This window comes from Balaenoptera borealis, assembly GCF_965194805.1.
Source record: "Balaenoptera borealis genome assembly, chromosome: 11".
In the NCBI taxonomy this organism is placed as follows: domain Eukaryota; kingdom Metazoa; phylum Chordata; class Mammalia; order Artiodactyla; family Balaenopteridae; genus Balaenoptera; species Balaenoptera borealis.
The window spans coordinates 24,415,426-24,429,396 of NC_138868.1; the positions used below are offsets into that span (position 1 = coordinate 24,415,426).

The following is a 13,971-nucleotide window of genomic DNA, read 5'->3' on the forward strand; positions in this document are numbered from 1 at the left end:
CGGTGCTCGGCTCCGCTGGAATCTGCTTCGTGGACTGGACACATTCAACAATGGCAACATTTGTGACTGGTGTATAGTATTTACGCCATTTAATTTAATACTTTTGGAGCCAGGGGCCTGGGCAGAAATGATCTTCTAGGTCAGAGGCAGGAGACCAGGTCTGAGCTGCATGGAACTGTTAATTTCTCCCTAGCGTCTCAATTTCCATAATGGTGAACACTTGTGAAGAGGTCTTACCATCCTCACTCTAATATCTTGGTGGGTTCTCTTTGAGAGAGGATGTAGAAAAAGACGCTGCCTAGATCCACTACTGGTATGTGGTTTCTTCTGGAAGGCACTACAGACCCGCTCAAGTGCAAAAAGATGTACTGAAATTGAAACAGATGGGGATCTGTGATGAGTTTCTGCCCCCAGGCCAAAGGCGCAGGTCCCTTCCTGCAGACTGAGTCAGACATTTCCAGGGGGCTTTGCCTCCTTCCTTCCGGGGTGGCTTGTTTCTCAGACAGGGCACCCAGAGGCGATGCTACCCACCCCGCCCCCCCTGCAAAGGTCACCTGCTGGGCCAAACAGAAGCCAGACCACTGATTTGCACTGGAGCTGGGAAGAAGGGTGGCAGCACACTTCTAGCTTTTGCTCGATTCCTGGTGTCCACGGTGAGCAGAGCCTGATTCCTGACAGCCTTCGCTCTCAGAGGACCCCTTTCTGTCACCAGTCCTAGCTGGTAGACAGAAGGTCCTGGCATCACGGACCCGTAAGCTAAGGGCAAACATTTTTGCTGCTGTTTGATTGGCTCCTTTCCCAACTTCATCCTGTCATGAGCCGAAGTCTTAGATGATGGAGCAATCCATCAGCAACCTCATCGTCCATCAGGTGACAAGTACTGAAGTGATCATGAACAAACAACTCAATTCACCATTCCTTTGAATCCGAGCCTCTCCCCAACTCCCCCCGCCTCCACCCCGTATAGAAGAAAACAGAACTTGTATCCAGGAATTGGAATGAATGAGCTGCTCAGAGTATGAATGCAAAGACATTTCCATTACTTCTTTCTTCATATTTGCAATTCCAGCCTCCTCCTCTGACATCACATGTATAAAGGGAGAGCAAAACCACCTCTGTGGACGTTATGATCCTGCCCACCTCGGATTCCTAAACGGGATTTATGAAGACAACCAGCGTACTAGCAGGTATCATCGTTCGGGTTTCTGGGGCACCCTGACATCTTGATACACGAAGGGAGACACAGCAATGCAGTGACCAAGAACATGAACCCAGCAGCTAGACAACCTGGGTTTGAATCCTAGCTCCATCACTTACCAGCTCTGTGGCCTTGAGCAAGTTACTTAAATTCTCTATGCCTCAGTTTTCTCATTTGTAAAAGAAGGATAATAATAACACTTCTTCCTAAGGTTAGTGCATGGATCAAACAAGTTAGTACAGAGGAAAAATTAGGATGGTGCCGGCATGTGGTCAGCACTCTGTGTTTGCTATTATTAATAGTAGCGGTGACGGTATCTCAAATACATACAACTAGCTGCAAAGAAACAACCACAAAAGGCACAAGAGCTCTAACTCTCCAGAAAGGTTGAGGGTTAGAAAGATGAACTTTCAGGCACAGCTCAAGGAGACTCGCCATGACACCAGAGCAAAGGCTCAAAATTACTGGTCTGCGTGAATTCTCTCTTTCCCTGGAGTTTTGCAATTAATGTTTACTCTCAAAAGCTGAAGACTCGAGAAAGATGTTTGGGGCCTGAGTTTTGCAAATCACCTCCTTGGTGACTCAGCCCTTCCCCACCCACCTGGGGCCTGTCTGTGTACACTTGTTCTTAGGAGGGACACTGGCCTCAGGAGGACACACCCAGGCAGCTGGGGCGCCCCAAACTCAGGGAGATCTGGCTTCGTGAGGTTCTGTGTTCCCATAACACCCACCCCTTCATCCTGTCTTTGACTCCCTGCCCCTACGTTTCACAGGGTGGATGATCCATGGGAAGGCAGGACCTGCCCTGGTTGTGGGCGACCTCACACGTGTCAAGCTCCGTGGAAAGGAGGCACGGTTTGCCTCCGCAGCAGATGTCAGGCTTCCCGGGAGACCTGTAGCTGCTGCAGGAGACCCACACAGAAGGCAAGGACTTCTGGGAAGTACTTCTGCTTCTCTCCCAGCTGCCACCACCTTCCAGAAGCAGGTGTGGGGTTGGACGGGAGGGTGTGGGCCTCTCACCCAAAGAGTCCAACCTCAGATCAGCATCTCCAAAATAGCCAGAGCTCCAAGTGGGCCATTGCACGGGAGTGTTTTATTTTGAGGCTTCAATTTGGGGATTGGTGTCATCAGCCTGCCTGGCTCTCACTCTCTTCTTGGCCCAAGAAGTGAGTCACCCTGTCCTTAGATGGACGTCCCCAGACACAGCAAGCAGCCACCAAAGCCACAAACAGATGGGCGATCTCCCTCCTTGGGCAGACCAAACATGAGCCCTGTGGTGGGCAGCTGGCCGGCCAAACGCCCGTCTCAGCCCTGTCCTGAATGAGGCAGCCGTCACCACTGCTGTCATATACAGATAAATGCGTCTGTATCTTAGGTAGACGGCCAGGCATGCTTTCATATATAGCGTGGATGTAGTAATTCCTATATTCTAGACATTCATTTCAGTTCAACAGTTACTGGTAACAATTATGGGCCAGGACTGGGATCTGGGACCACAGAAATGAATGTGGTTCGATCCCTGATGTCAGGGGGCCCGCACAGCACTGCAGAAGAGATATAAGAGAAGATCTGTCTGGTTTGGGGTTTTCCTCCAATGAGAAGCATGAAAGTCATTAGCACCCCTTGGCCCCAAACACGCTTATTTATCTTGCTTTTCCTGTGCAGCTTTTAGGCTAATTAACTGGGCACCTATGGGAACCAGATATTTCCTTGTCAGACATGAAGTTGGCCACCATCCAGTGACACCAGGGATTCTCAGCCGGGGGTGACTTTAACCAACCCCCCCATTTGGCCATGTCTGGAGGCAATATTGATTGTCACACGGGGCGGGGGGATGTTTGCACTACCAGAATCTAGTGTGTGGAAGCCAGAGATGCAGTCAGCCGTTCTCCAGGAAACCCTACACTAGACCATGAACTACTCAAGAGTGAGGACTGCGTCCTTCTGACCATGAGCTCTCAGGACCTATCCGCTGGGTGCACCAAGTAGGCAGTGAGGGCCTGAACGTTTGTTGGATATATTGTCCAGTTAATGAACTTACTCGAGAGGAGGTAAATTAATAGCAGGGTAACAGAAATATACACGCCCCTATCTCACTCCCTCTTCTTCAGATACTCAAATCCTCTCTTGTCCACATTGCCCCCTCCTCCTCCCCATCACTGATTCCCCAGCCCTCCTAGCTGTGCTTCAGCTTGGCAAGGCTGTTAGCTTTATGATCTCAAATGGCCAGGCTGTCACTTGATGGCACTGGCTTACATGTGTAGAACCATAAGGTTCTTGGATAGAAGTCCCACATCTCACACGCTTAATCCCCCTGTAGTACCCAACACAGCATGGGACCCACAGAAGACACATGACAAATGCTTAAGGATTGACCAGCCATACCCACATTATGTGTAGACACATGTGTTCAGATGCATATATACCTACGGGCACACCCACACCTTGTGTATGTCCACACCTAGCAAGCAAAAACCCTCTATGTAGCTTCTCTTGGTACTTCACATATTGGGGTGATCAAAAAATGGAGAGCAGAGGAATACAAATGTTCCTCTCCAAAAGTACACATTTTCTGAACCAAATATCAATTTAATCGGACACTAGACTGATTCACGAGTTGTATAAATGTGATTTTCATTTATGCAAAAATCCATGCAAGTTTCTGACTTCTTAACACACAAAGCCATGTACTTATTTGTAGAAAAATATATAAATATTCAGTGAAAATATACACTAGGCTTCAATTGGTAGAGTATTTGCATATTTGAAATCCTGACACTCCTGGAAAATCTGGAGCACCCAACCACTGCGTCCATGCCAAGCCAGACTCCAAAGCCACAAACTTCCCAAACCCTCGCTGGCCAGCTTTGGGGGAGGGCCCTTTTTAAGAAAAATATCAGCTTGCTAAGGGAGTGAAAAGTGGGGTTCCAATTTAAGGTTGGAGGCACCAGCCTCCCCTGGTGATTCTAAAGAACACTTGTGTGCTTCCCATTCAAGAGGGGACACAAAGGAACTTGAGTCATCAGCTTCTGGCTGTGCAAACCCCCAGAATTTCTCTCTGAGGCAGAAAAGATCCCCTTTGAGAACTGCACTTTGTATGGTGGCATCTGCCACCTGCTTCAGTTCATTCTTTCACAAGACCCACTTCCCTTTCAGGCTCTGGGTAGAGTCAGCTAAAAAGGAGGTGCAGGGGAAACACAATGGCAGCCTGTATCTCAGCCCCCATCCCAGCCAGGATGGATGGCTGGGGAGGCCGGCTTTGCTCCCACCACCTCCTCTCCATCAGGGTCCCCCGCCTGGAACCGTCTGACACCCAAGGCCAAACTGAAATCTCACTTGAGTGACCACGTTTCACCTAGAGCCCCACAATGACTTTGCATTCAAGACCCCTGACTTTTCTAGAGAACTGTGTCAGCCCGGGGTCCTCAAGACTCTCCCTCACTGGGCACATATGACCTGCTAAATGCTGAGGGTTTCCATTGAGCATGGGATGAGGGGGCTTCCTGGGTCATTGTACCCAGAATGCTTGCAGGGTCAGGGCCTCTGCAGGGCCCCTGTCTTAATTTCCAGGCAAAAGGCCTTGCCCTGACTTGTCTCTTAGACAAGGAACAGCCTCTCCCTTTTTTCCAAGCCTGCAAATGAGAGCATGTCTAGAAGGGCAGCTGGACTCTGATAAGGGAATTGACTTATTTTAGTAACAAATAACTAGGTTGGCATCTCTGGACAGCTGTGGCCAAGCCTGGGGAGAGACAGGCCAGGGCAGAGCAGGGCAGCCAAGAGTCCTCAGCCTGCCAGGGGGAGAGGAAAGCCACTCATACCAGGTTTCATGTTCACTGGCCTCACACGATTTCCAAAGTCCTCCAGAGGCAAAGTAATGAGTCAAAGGAACACAGGCATGGGAGTCTACCGTGGGGGATGTTAGGAAACTCCATCACTCACTAGCTGTGTGTCCTTGGGCAAGTCATGTCAACTCCTTGAGCCTCAATTTCTTTATCTAGAAAATGGAATGAAGAGAGTGCTAAATGTACATAGAGCTGCCATGAGGCTTATATAGGATAACCTATTCAAAGCCCCTGGCTGAATACCTAGCACGGAGTCAGTGCTCAGTAAATGGTATTTCCTGGGGACTTAGGACCCTACTTTGCAGAGGAGCAGAGCGTCAGGCTTTTAAAGCTGGGGCGCTCCTAACTGGGAGGGATCCAGCAACACTCCAGGAGACCCCAGACAGTATAGAGACTCTTCCCCAAGCAGCAACTTTGCTTGATCATAAGAAATATATCATTATTCTTATATTAAACTGGGTATATCGTGGAGGAAAAGGCAAAATTGTAATGAGTATTTAAGACAGTATTTCAGGCATGAAACAAATGTTGCTACGTCAGTAGACCACACTCTCCCCACCCCCTGCAGGGAGTAGAGGTGGGGTTCTTACAGTCCTTGAGGATCCAGGTATTTCAGAGACCTGAAGTTTGGAAAGCGTCCTGCACTAACACTCTGCCTGAGAGAGGGGAAATCACCTTCCTCTCCCTTTTGGGATCTGTTTCCTCCTTGGGAAAAAGAAAGGGTTTTTCTAAGTGATCCTTGGAGTCACCATCTCTGAGTCTATGACAGTGAGTCAGGAAATATTTCTTGAATGAATGGAAGGGGATCTGTCATAAACTAAGAATTTCACGCTGCCCAGCAACCTTTCCTGCGTGGGGCAATTTGGAAAAAGAATGGAAACTTTTCCTACTGGCTGCTAGCCTCAAACACACCTACTTAGCACTGTGCCTTTGCAGGAAGTAAGACGTCCATTGTGTTTTTGGGGGACAACTGAATTAATTGATGTTCACTAACCTCAGCAGCGGTGGAGGTTTGCTTCCTTTCTTCTTCACCTGGGAAAACACAGCCAAAGCTCTAACTCCCAGAAAGAGGGGTCTTTAATGCTCAGAGGGATCAGAAGGGTGCCGGCCACCCACAAGCCCCAGAGGTCTCAGATGCACCCCTCTTTCTAAACACCAGGGGCACAATTCCCTAGCAGCGATCTCTCACCCACAGAGAGAAGGAGGCGGAGAGGTATGGAGGGCTCATCCCACTGCCCTCTACCCAGGGCCATTTTCTTCCTTCCACGTGTGACACCTAGTTCAAGATATCTGTTCTCCAACTTAGAGAGTCTGGGTCCAATGCTGCTTAACTGCATTGGGCCATGTCTCCACTTCTTGCTTTCCAATATGAAGACTGGACACTTTCTTCCTCCCCCAAAACTTGCCCCTTTCCAGAGTTTCCTCACTGTCTTCCACAGCCCACTGCCTCTGCTGCTGGGGCAACAGCAGAGCCTCCCCGCCTCCCCTTTCTCCTTCCTCTCTCTGCCTGCCCAGCCCGAGCCCGCTGTTAGGTCACATCTCCTTTCCGAGTCTCAGTTCCTTCCAAACAGCTTTTCAAGCACACGAAAGCCCGGGTCCAGGCAGTTATTGCTACTGGCACTTTTCTGTGCTTCCTCCAAGTGACGCTGCCCAAAGGGACCACGGAAACGCAGGGCGGGAATGAGCCCGCTGGTCTTGGGGAGAACATCAAGGGTCAGGACAGTGCCAAATATTGGAGGATGGGGCCCTTTAGAAGAATCAGGGCTAAGGATGGAAGGAGTCGGGAGTCAGAATCCTCAGAATCAAAGCAGAAGATGTCACGGGAAGGTAACATACAAATAAACTTCCCTAGAGGCCATGGAGACACCAGCATGGGCCCTCTTCCCTGAGGCCAAGCTCACGGCTCTCCCTGAACTCTTTCTCTCTTCTCTGCCTTTCAAGGACTCCTTGGAGCTCCAGTTCCCTTTGGAAGCCTCCTCTAAGGCCTCTGGTCCACCACGACCCGACCTTTCCTTCCATAAAATCCTTTCCGAGTTTGTCCATGCCATACATACAGCCTGATGTATTCTGACTAAGCAACAGGCTAAGGGGCCTGGTTCACACGAGCACCAATCCTCCTGGCTGTGTGAACACCAGCAAGTCACTTAACCTCTCTGAGCTTCAGTTTGTTTCCCTCCTATAAAACAGGACCAACAACACGTCTCACTTGGCCATTGTGAGGGTAAAATGAGAGAACTCATGTAAAGAATTTAGCACGGTGCCTGGCATAGCCAAAGTGTATAAGAAATGGTGGCTACTGCTGTCATTCCTATTACTACTAATTATTATTATTAATTATTACTCTTTCTGTTTCAGGAATCTAAATCCTAGATCCCCACTTATCTTCAGTCTAAAGTACCCAGGTAGGACTGTGTCTTTTACTTTCTTGGTACCCCCCAGAGCTGGGTTTAATAAATACTTGCTGAGTGGAATTACCCATAGGTTGAGCTGTCTTAATGACCCAGCTGGCACTTCTTAAAAGAAAAATTAATTTTGCCGGTGATAAGCAAATCAGCCATGTAATTAATTATCTGTAGATATATAGACAAAGGAATGCTTGGAGTTCAGCCTCACCAGAATACCTCACACACAGCCACTCCATCCACAGCCACCGAAAGGCACAGACCCTGCTGGGATGGGATATTGGCAGCCCGGCTCCAGGATCCCTGATGCCCCCCCTGGAGCCCAGGTGGCCCCTCCTGGTCTGAGGCTGACAGGCGGAATATAGGAGCCACATTACTGTCTGGATTTCCCCTAACTGACCGGCAGAAGCAGGAGGTTGCAAGGATGGAGCAACTGGCCCAGTCACTGCCTCTCCTACTCACACTCCTTGCCGCAGGCTGGCACCTCGTGGCGACCCAGAACCTCGCCACAGAGCTAGTTCAAGTTCCCACAGGCATTAAGATCGTTAGTGACCGGAGCCAAATGTAAGAGCTTTGGAACCCAGGCGCAGTGGGGGAGCCGCAGGAACCCAGGACCCCTTTCTGGAAAGCTCACTGCCACCAGCTCTCACGCATGGCAACTGTGCCCACCTCTACGGTCACCTCGCTAACAGCCCTGTCCCTGCCCCAGCCCCCGCCTCTGCCCCAGTCCCTGTCCCTGCCCTGCCCAGTTCTTCGCTGCCCGGCCACTGCCCAGCCAGGCTTCAAGCGCCCTTGGGCTCAGGAGCCTGTTAGTCCAGACACGGGCTGCGCGCACCCGTTACTTTCTGCCCCGTGCTCCTCCGGCTGCAGAGACCTCACCCACGACTGCGCGCCGGCAGCCTGCCCAGCAAACTTTTCTTGGCTCTTTCTCTTTTCCTTTCAACAAAACGGTGCTTCCCACCGACAGGCTCTCCAAGAGCTTAGCGCAAATCCTCGCCCCGCTCTCCACCAAATCCCAGCCGCTCGCCGCCCATTTGACTCCGGCCCCCCAGGGTCAACTCAGCCCGCGCGGCTGCCGGCTGGGTCCTGGCCACTCGGGCCACTCCCTCCCGCCGCCCCGGCGGGCACTCACCGATCTGCGCCAGACTCAGCTGCACGAGGCAGAGTCCCCAAGCTGCGCGCCACCAGAACGGGTCCATGGCGTCGGAGCGGCCGAGAAAGCAAGCGAGTGGAGTCGGAGGGGCCGGGCGCTGGGCGGGGGGCAGCGGAGCACGGGGCGAGCAGGGGGCCCGAACCTGTCGGAGGCTGGGGTCCGGCTGGCAATGAGGGCGCCTCGGAAGTTGGGTGCAGTTTTTATTCGAGGGCTGAGAGAGTGACCTAAGAGGGAGGGAGCGAGGGAGGACACACCCAAGCGAGGGGGCTGTGACTAAGCAGCCGGCAGAAGTTTAAAGACGTACCAGCTCTCCTTGGCGCTGGTCCCTCCGCCCCCGCCCCGTTCTCCTCGGAGCTGGTAAAGCGGGGGGTGCCTGGGTGGACGGCCGGAGGGCAGCGGGGTCCCCGTGCACCCGGGGCGCACCGGCTTTCCTCTCCCGGCGTCTGGGAGCGCAGCCTCTGGACGCAGGAGGGAATGACTGAGTCCTAAAACCTCGCGCGCCGTTGGGTTCAGCCTCTGGCCTCTCCTCTCCGCTAGGTTTCTCTCTGACTCTGGCTGGGGAACTCTTCTTTCTGGGTTTCACAGGCAGCTGGATATTCTGGGAGAGGAGCTGGGACAGTGGGAGAGTGATTTTTCCCTGCCCAAGGTGGGGAGCTTGCGATTCTTCCCAGGGGAGAGAGGAAGAGCTCATTCTTCTTCCCTTGAGAGAGAAGGAAGTCCACATACCTCAGGTGAATTTTTGATTCTTATCAGGACTGCTCGGAGAAAGCTGATGATGGTCAGCCATGGGGCTGGTATTTGGCTCCACTGACCTATGTGTCATCTTCCAGTCCCAGGCTGGCATCTGGATCCATCCACCCATTCATCGGTCCGCTCACTCACACCCTCATTCATCCTCCCAAACATCCTTCCATCCACGCATTCGTCTATCTGCCCATCTCACCTTACATCCCTCCAGGGCTCACACATCTATCCATCCTCCTGTCCATCCAGTATGCACTCACATCCATCCGGCCTCTTGCCCATCCATTTATCCAACCACACATCCTCTCATCTGTCCATCCATCCAACCACATATTCTTCCAACCCCCCTCCCATACAACTCCTCATCCATCTTTCTTAAGCTTTTCACATCTCTTTGTAAATCCACATCCATCTATACACTATTCTCTTCTCCATCCATCCACCTACATATCTGTTCGTACATGTGTTCATCCATCATTCAACCATCCATCATCCACATATCCTTTCATCATTTTATCTGTCCTCTCACCCACCCACACATCTATCCCTTCTTTCTTGCTTCCATGTATACTCCTATCTATGCAAACGTTAATCCACTTTTCCCCCATCTATCCTACTTGGCAAATCTCAAAAAAGGGAGGAGATTGTCATATTCTTCAGCAGAGGCATTTTGAGTTTGAAAAACCATACTTTGCATCATAATTTCATATCTATCTATAACATTGTGGTTTAATATTTGAAAAGCAAAAACAGTATTTATTGTTAATGTGGACGACTGAAAGTAAATCTGAATGGAATTCTTGCCTGGTGAGACACACAGAAAATGATAGCGGTTACCAGTAACTGTGACAAGACCCTGAAGGAGCCTTGCCAGAATTTCCAAGGGAAAGTAATCCCCTTTTGACTTTGGAGAGCAGTTGGAACATTTGATCAGATGAAAAGGTTGAAGGGGGACAGCAAGGCATGAGGCTGGCGGGGGGAAGCAGGGGCCAGTTTGTAAATTATACTAGGAAGTCTGATCCTTAGGAAATAGGGAGCCAATGTAAGTTTATTATTGTTGTTGTTGTACTAAAATACACCTAACATAAAATTTAACATTTTAGCCATTAGGTAGCATTTCATACAGTCACAAAATTGTGCAGCCATCACCACTATTTTAGTTCGGGCTGCTGTAACAAAATACTACAGACTGGGTGGCTTAAACCACAGACATTTATTTCTCACAGTTCTGGAGGCTGAGAAGTCCAAGATCAGGGTGCCAATATGGTCTGGTTCTGGTGAGAACACTCTTCTGGTTTGCAGGTAGTCATCTTCTCTGTCTTCTCCTATCCTCACAAGAGGGAGAGAGGGGGATGGAGGGAGAGAGAGAGAGAGAGAAGGACAAGCTCTCTTGTGTGTCTCTTCTTATAAAGGCACTAATCCCATTCATGAGAGCTCCATTCACATGACCTAATTACCTCTCAAAGGCCCCACCTTCTAATACCCTCACACTGGGGGTTAAGATTTCAACATATGAACTTGCAGGGGAGACAAACATTTAGCCAATAACAAACACTATCTAGTTCAGTGTAAGTTTTTGAGTTGGGGAGAGGCTGCTTGACTATAGGCTGCTCTTCTTGCATTTTCAGGGACAGTGTTTGAGGCTAAAAAATCACTGGACCCACTACTCCCCAAACGCTCAGTGGCTGGCATTCCACGACTCTCTCATGGGGTGGCCTGTCTGAAACAAAGACAATGCCTCTGAGCCCCACCTGACGACCAGGCACGTTGATAATGCTACCAGTAGCAGCAGAGTTGGCCCTGCTGCTCTCTGTGACCAAGAGGACACTTTCCTGCAGCAACTGGGGGCACACTGGCTTCCAAGCAGATTCTCAGGCTCTAACCACCAAGAAACCAGCCCTAGTGAGTTCCATGGAAAGAACACTGGACAAGGAATGGCCTTGGCCATCTCGTGTCACTTCCAGGACTTTCAGCTTTCTTTTTTTGGAGGAGGGGGGAAAAGTGGGATGGGTATTTATATTCACTAGAAATACTAGAAAGAATGTTTGTCTTTCTGTTTCGTGGAACTAGGCGGTTCTTTGGAGACCCTTCAGAAACACAGAGGTCAAAGCAAAGGCTTAGGCCTGGGTTGTTCCTCCCCCATCCCAGCCACAGAAGTCCCACTCGCATCAATGTTATACACTAGACTGCTGTGTGAGATTTCATTTTGACAAAGGATTTTACTTCAGTCAAAAATTGTGTATAAAAACCACTAGGCTAGGTCATCTTGAACCCTGGTCCTTTCTGCACTTGTGCAGTAAACATTCAGCAAACGAAGAGACGGGTGTGAAAGTGTTTTGCAAACTGTAGAGGGGCATGCAAATTCTCAGCATTGTAATTAGGATTCTTCTCCCAGGGGAAATCTTTTGCCTGCCTGCTTCCCGATAGTTTAGTGAGGGACAGAGATTGTTTGCCCCCATGCCACAAATGACTCATTTCAAACTGACCTGGTGACTTACTGAGTCAGTGTCAGCCTTTGGGAATTCCTGGATCACCTCTCAGAGCTAACCCCCGTCTCCTTTCCACTCCAGACGCCCCTCTCCCACTCTGCCCACACCACTGGTCTCAAGATCATCCTTATTATTGTTATTTTATAGTTTCATAGTATTCCACTGTATGGATAATACCATCCTTCAATTACTTATGTTTGGACATTTAGAATGCAACTACAAACAATGTTGCAATGAACAATCGAAAAAAAAAAAAGACTTTCCTGTGCTCTCCTCTGAGCCTCTATAAAGGTTAGATCCTCAAAATCACTAATTTTAGATGCTCAATATCTATTGCAACAGATACTTTTTTAAGCCTAACTATGAGATGTGGGAAAGTGAAAAAGAGAGCTTGAATTGATCTGGGTTGACATGAGATTACACTGTTTGGGAAGAATCCAGGACTCAATCAGCAGCCTTGGATGAAGAAGCCCCCAGTCTGAGCCTTGGCTCTCCCGCTTAGCAGCCCGTGACTTTACTCAGGTCACTTAACCTCTGGGAGTTTGGGTTATCCCATCACAGAATGAGATGAATAAGAACGTTCTCACAGTCTGTTATGAGTAGTAAGTGAAAGAAGGCATCAAGACTCTTTACTGGGGTCTCTGCCTCATGGTGGGACACCATGACCCACCAGGCTCTAAGCTACCTACGGATAGGGCCATGTCTGCCTCGGGCCCTAGTACCTACTCAGTTCTGGGTGCCTGGCAATGCCGCACCTCTAGTGTTTGTACTGTTCTCAGTAAATAAACACGACATAAATGCATGAATGACTGTTGTTCTTTTTCCTCCCAACACACTTTATAGGGTGACTTTGGGGATCACAGGAGCGAATAGGTAGAAGCATTTAGACATCTTAACACTTTCGAGACAAACGCAAGCAACAGTGTCATAACTGGGTGGCCGCTTTCAGAAGATCCAGGGGAGCCAGAGCGTGGTTCCTGCTGGCAGACTAGACTTTGTTTATTTTTCTTCCTAAAATATTGGGATCTGCTGTCTTCTGACTAGTAAGAAATCTTGTTCTTCTTGAGCAAAGAAAAGTCAGATCTAAACCAATGGTAGCAGGCGTGTGTGGAGCAAAACTGGGAGATGGGAGACCAAATCATGGGATTTGAGGATTATAAACACAGCAGGCCACCGGGCTCTTTTAAAGGGATAACATCCAATTCTTCTCTCCCAGAGAAGGAGCAATCTGGCAAAGTAAAGAAAAAGCGCCATTCCGTTCATGTTTCTCTCAAAAACTAAATCCATTCTTAGATCACCCTCACAGTGTGAATTCCACACATGCACGTGAGCAGCACTGAAAAAGCTCTAGTGAAATAATTATTAGTGAAGTCCAAATAAACCGGTCATCTGGGAAGCAATCTTCACGATAAATAAATGACATTGCATGACTAATTGGTCCCGAGTTAACCAAGTGTGACTACCAAGCTGAGCCTTTAGGATTACTAAGGCTTTCAAAGTAAGGCAACTGAAGTAGTTGGTGCATTCTGGAAATGCCAAAGGGACAGGGTGCCTCTGGAGTCTAGGTATGTCCATGTCAGTTGCCAAATGGGCTTTACACAGACCTTTGGAAGTTAAAATGGTGTGCCTTTAGAACCAAATCCCACAACTGGAGAGTAACTAACTTAAAAATGTGAATTTTTGAAGTTGAGATTTGAATTAATGGTGTGTGACCGTATGTAGTAACCTAATTAGGAGGAAGACAAGTGAGAGTCTGTATTGTTTGCACAATTATTTAAAAGAAATTTAATAGTATTTCTTTTAAGCACATGTAGTAACTAAAATTCTTATTTATTCATCTTCTCTCCACGTCATACAAATTGTTAGTTAAACATCTCTTGGAAGTCTTTAAGGGATCTGCGTTAATGAACATTGAAGTATGATTTGTGTTGGTCATATCCATGATCGATATATAATGGTGGCTGATATCCTTGGGGTTGTCTGAAAATTGTTTGCCTCTTCATCCATTCACTATGTGACTATTAGGTGCTGAGCAAAATTTAAACATTCTTGATTCTATCATAATTAATCATCACCACCATCACCACCATTGTCACTACCAACCCTACCACCATCACTTCATCACCACCACCACCATTATTAC

The 13,971-nt window shown here is 48.9% G+C and overlaps 2 protein-coding genes across 28 annotated transcripts in view; both read right to left on the reverse strand.

Moving 5' to 3' along the window:
- CD44 (CD44 molecule (IN blood group)) overlaps positions 1–8,774 on the reverse strand; it is an 87,491-nt gene extending 78,717 nt beyond the window's left edge. For 12 of the 27 annotated variants that reach the window (XM_082343718.1, XM_082343717.1, XM_082343723.1 and 9 more), the window contains exon 1: positions 8,575–8,773. In XM_082343718.1, the coding sequence (XP_082199844.1) occupies positions 8,575–8,641 (67 nt within the window). In that variant the 5' untranslated portion in view covers positions 8,642–8,773. Of the gene's footprint in view, positions 1–8,574 lie in introns of all 27 variants that reach the window. The other 15 variants (XM_082343705.1, XM_082343701.1, XM_082343703.1 and 12 more) reach the window with 7 other exon arrangements.
- Positions 8,775–8,956: 182 nt separating this feature from the next.
- The window catches only part of LOC309606560 (uncharacterized protein), a 33,726-nt gene continuing 28,711 nt past the window's right edge, over positions 8,957–13,971 (reverse strand). Inside the window, exon 5 of the mRNA XM_082343884.1 lies at positions 8,957–10,664. Within this exon, the coding sequence (XP_082200010.1) occupies positions 10,590–10,664 (75 nt within the window). The 3' untranslated portion in view covers positions 8,957–10,589. The remainder of the gene's footprint in view (positions 10,665–13,971) is intronic.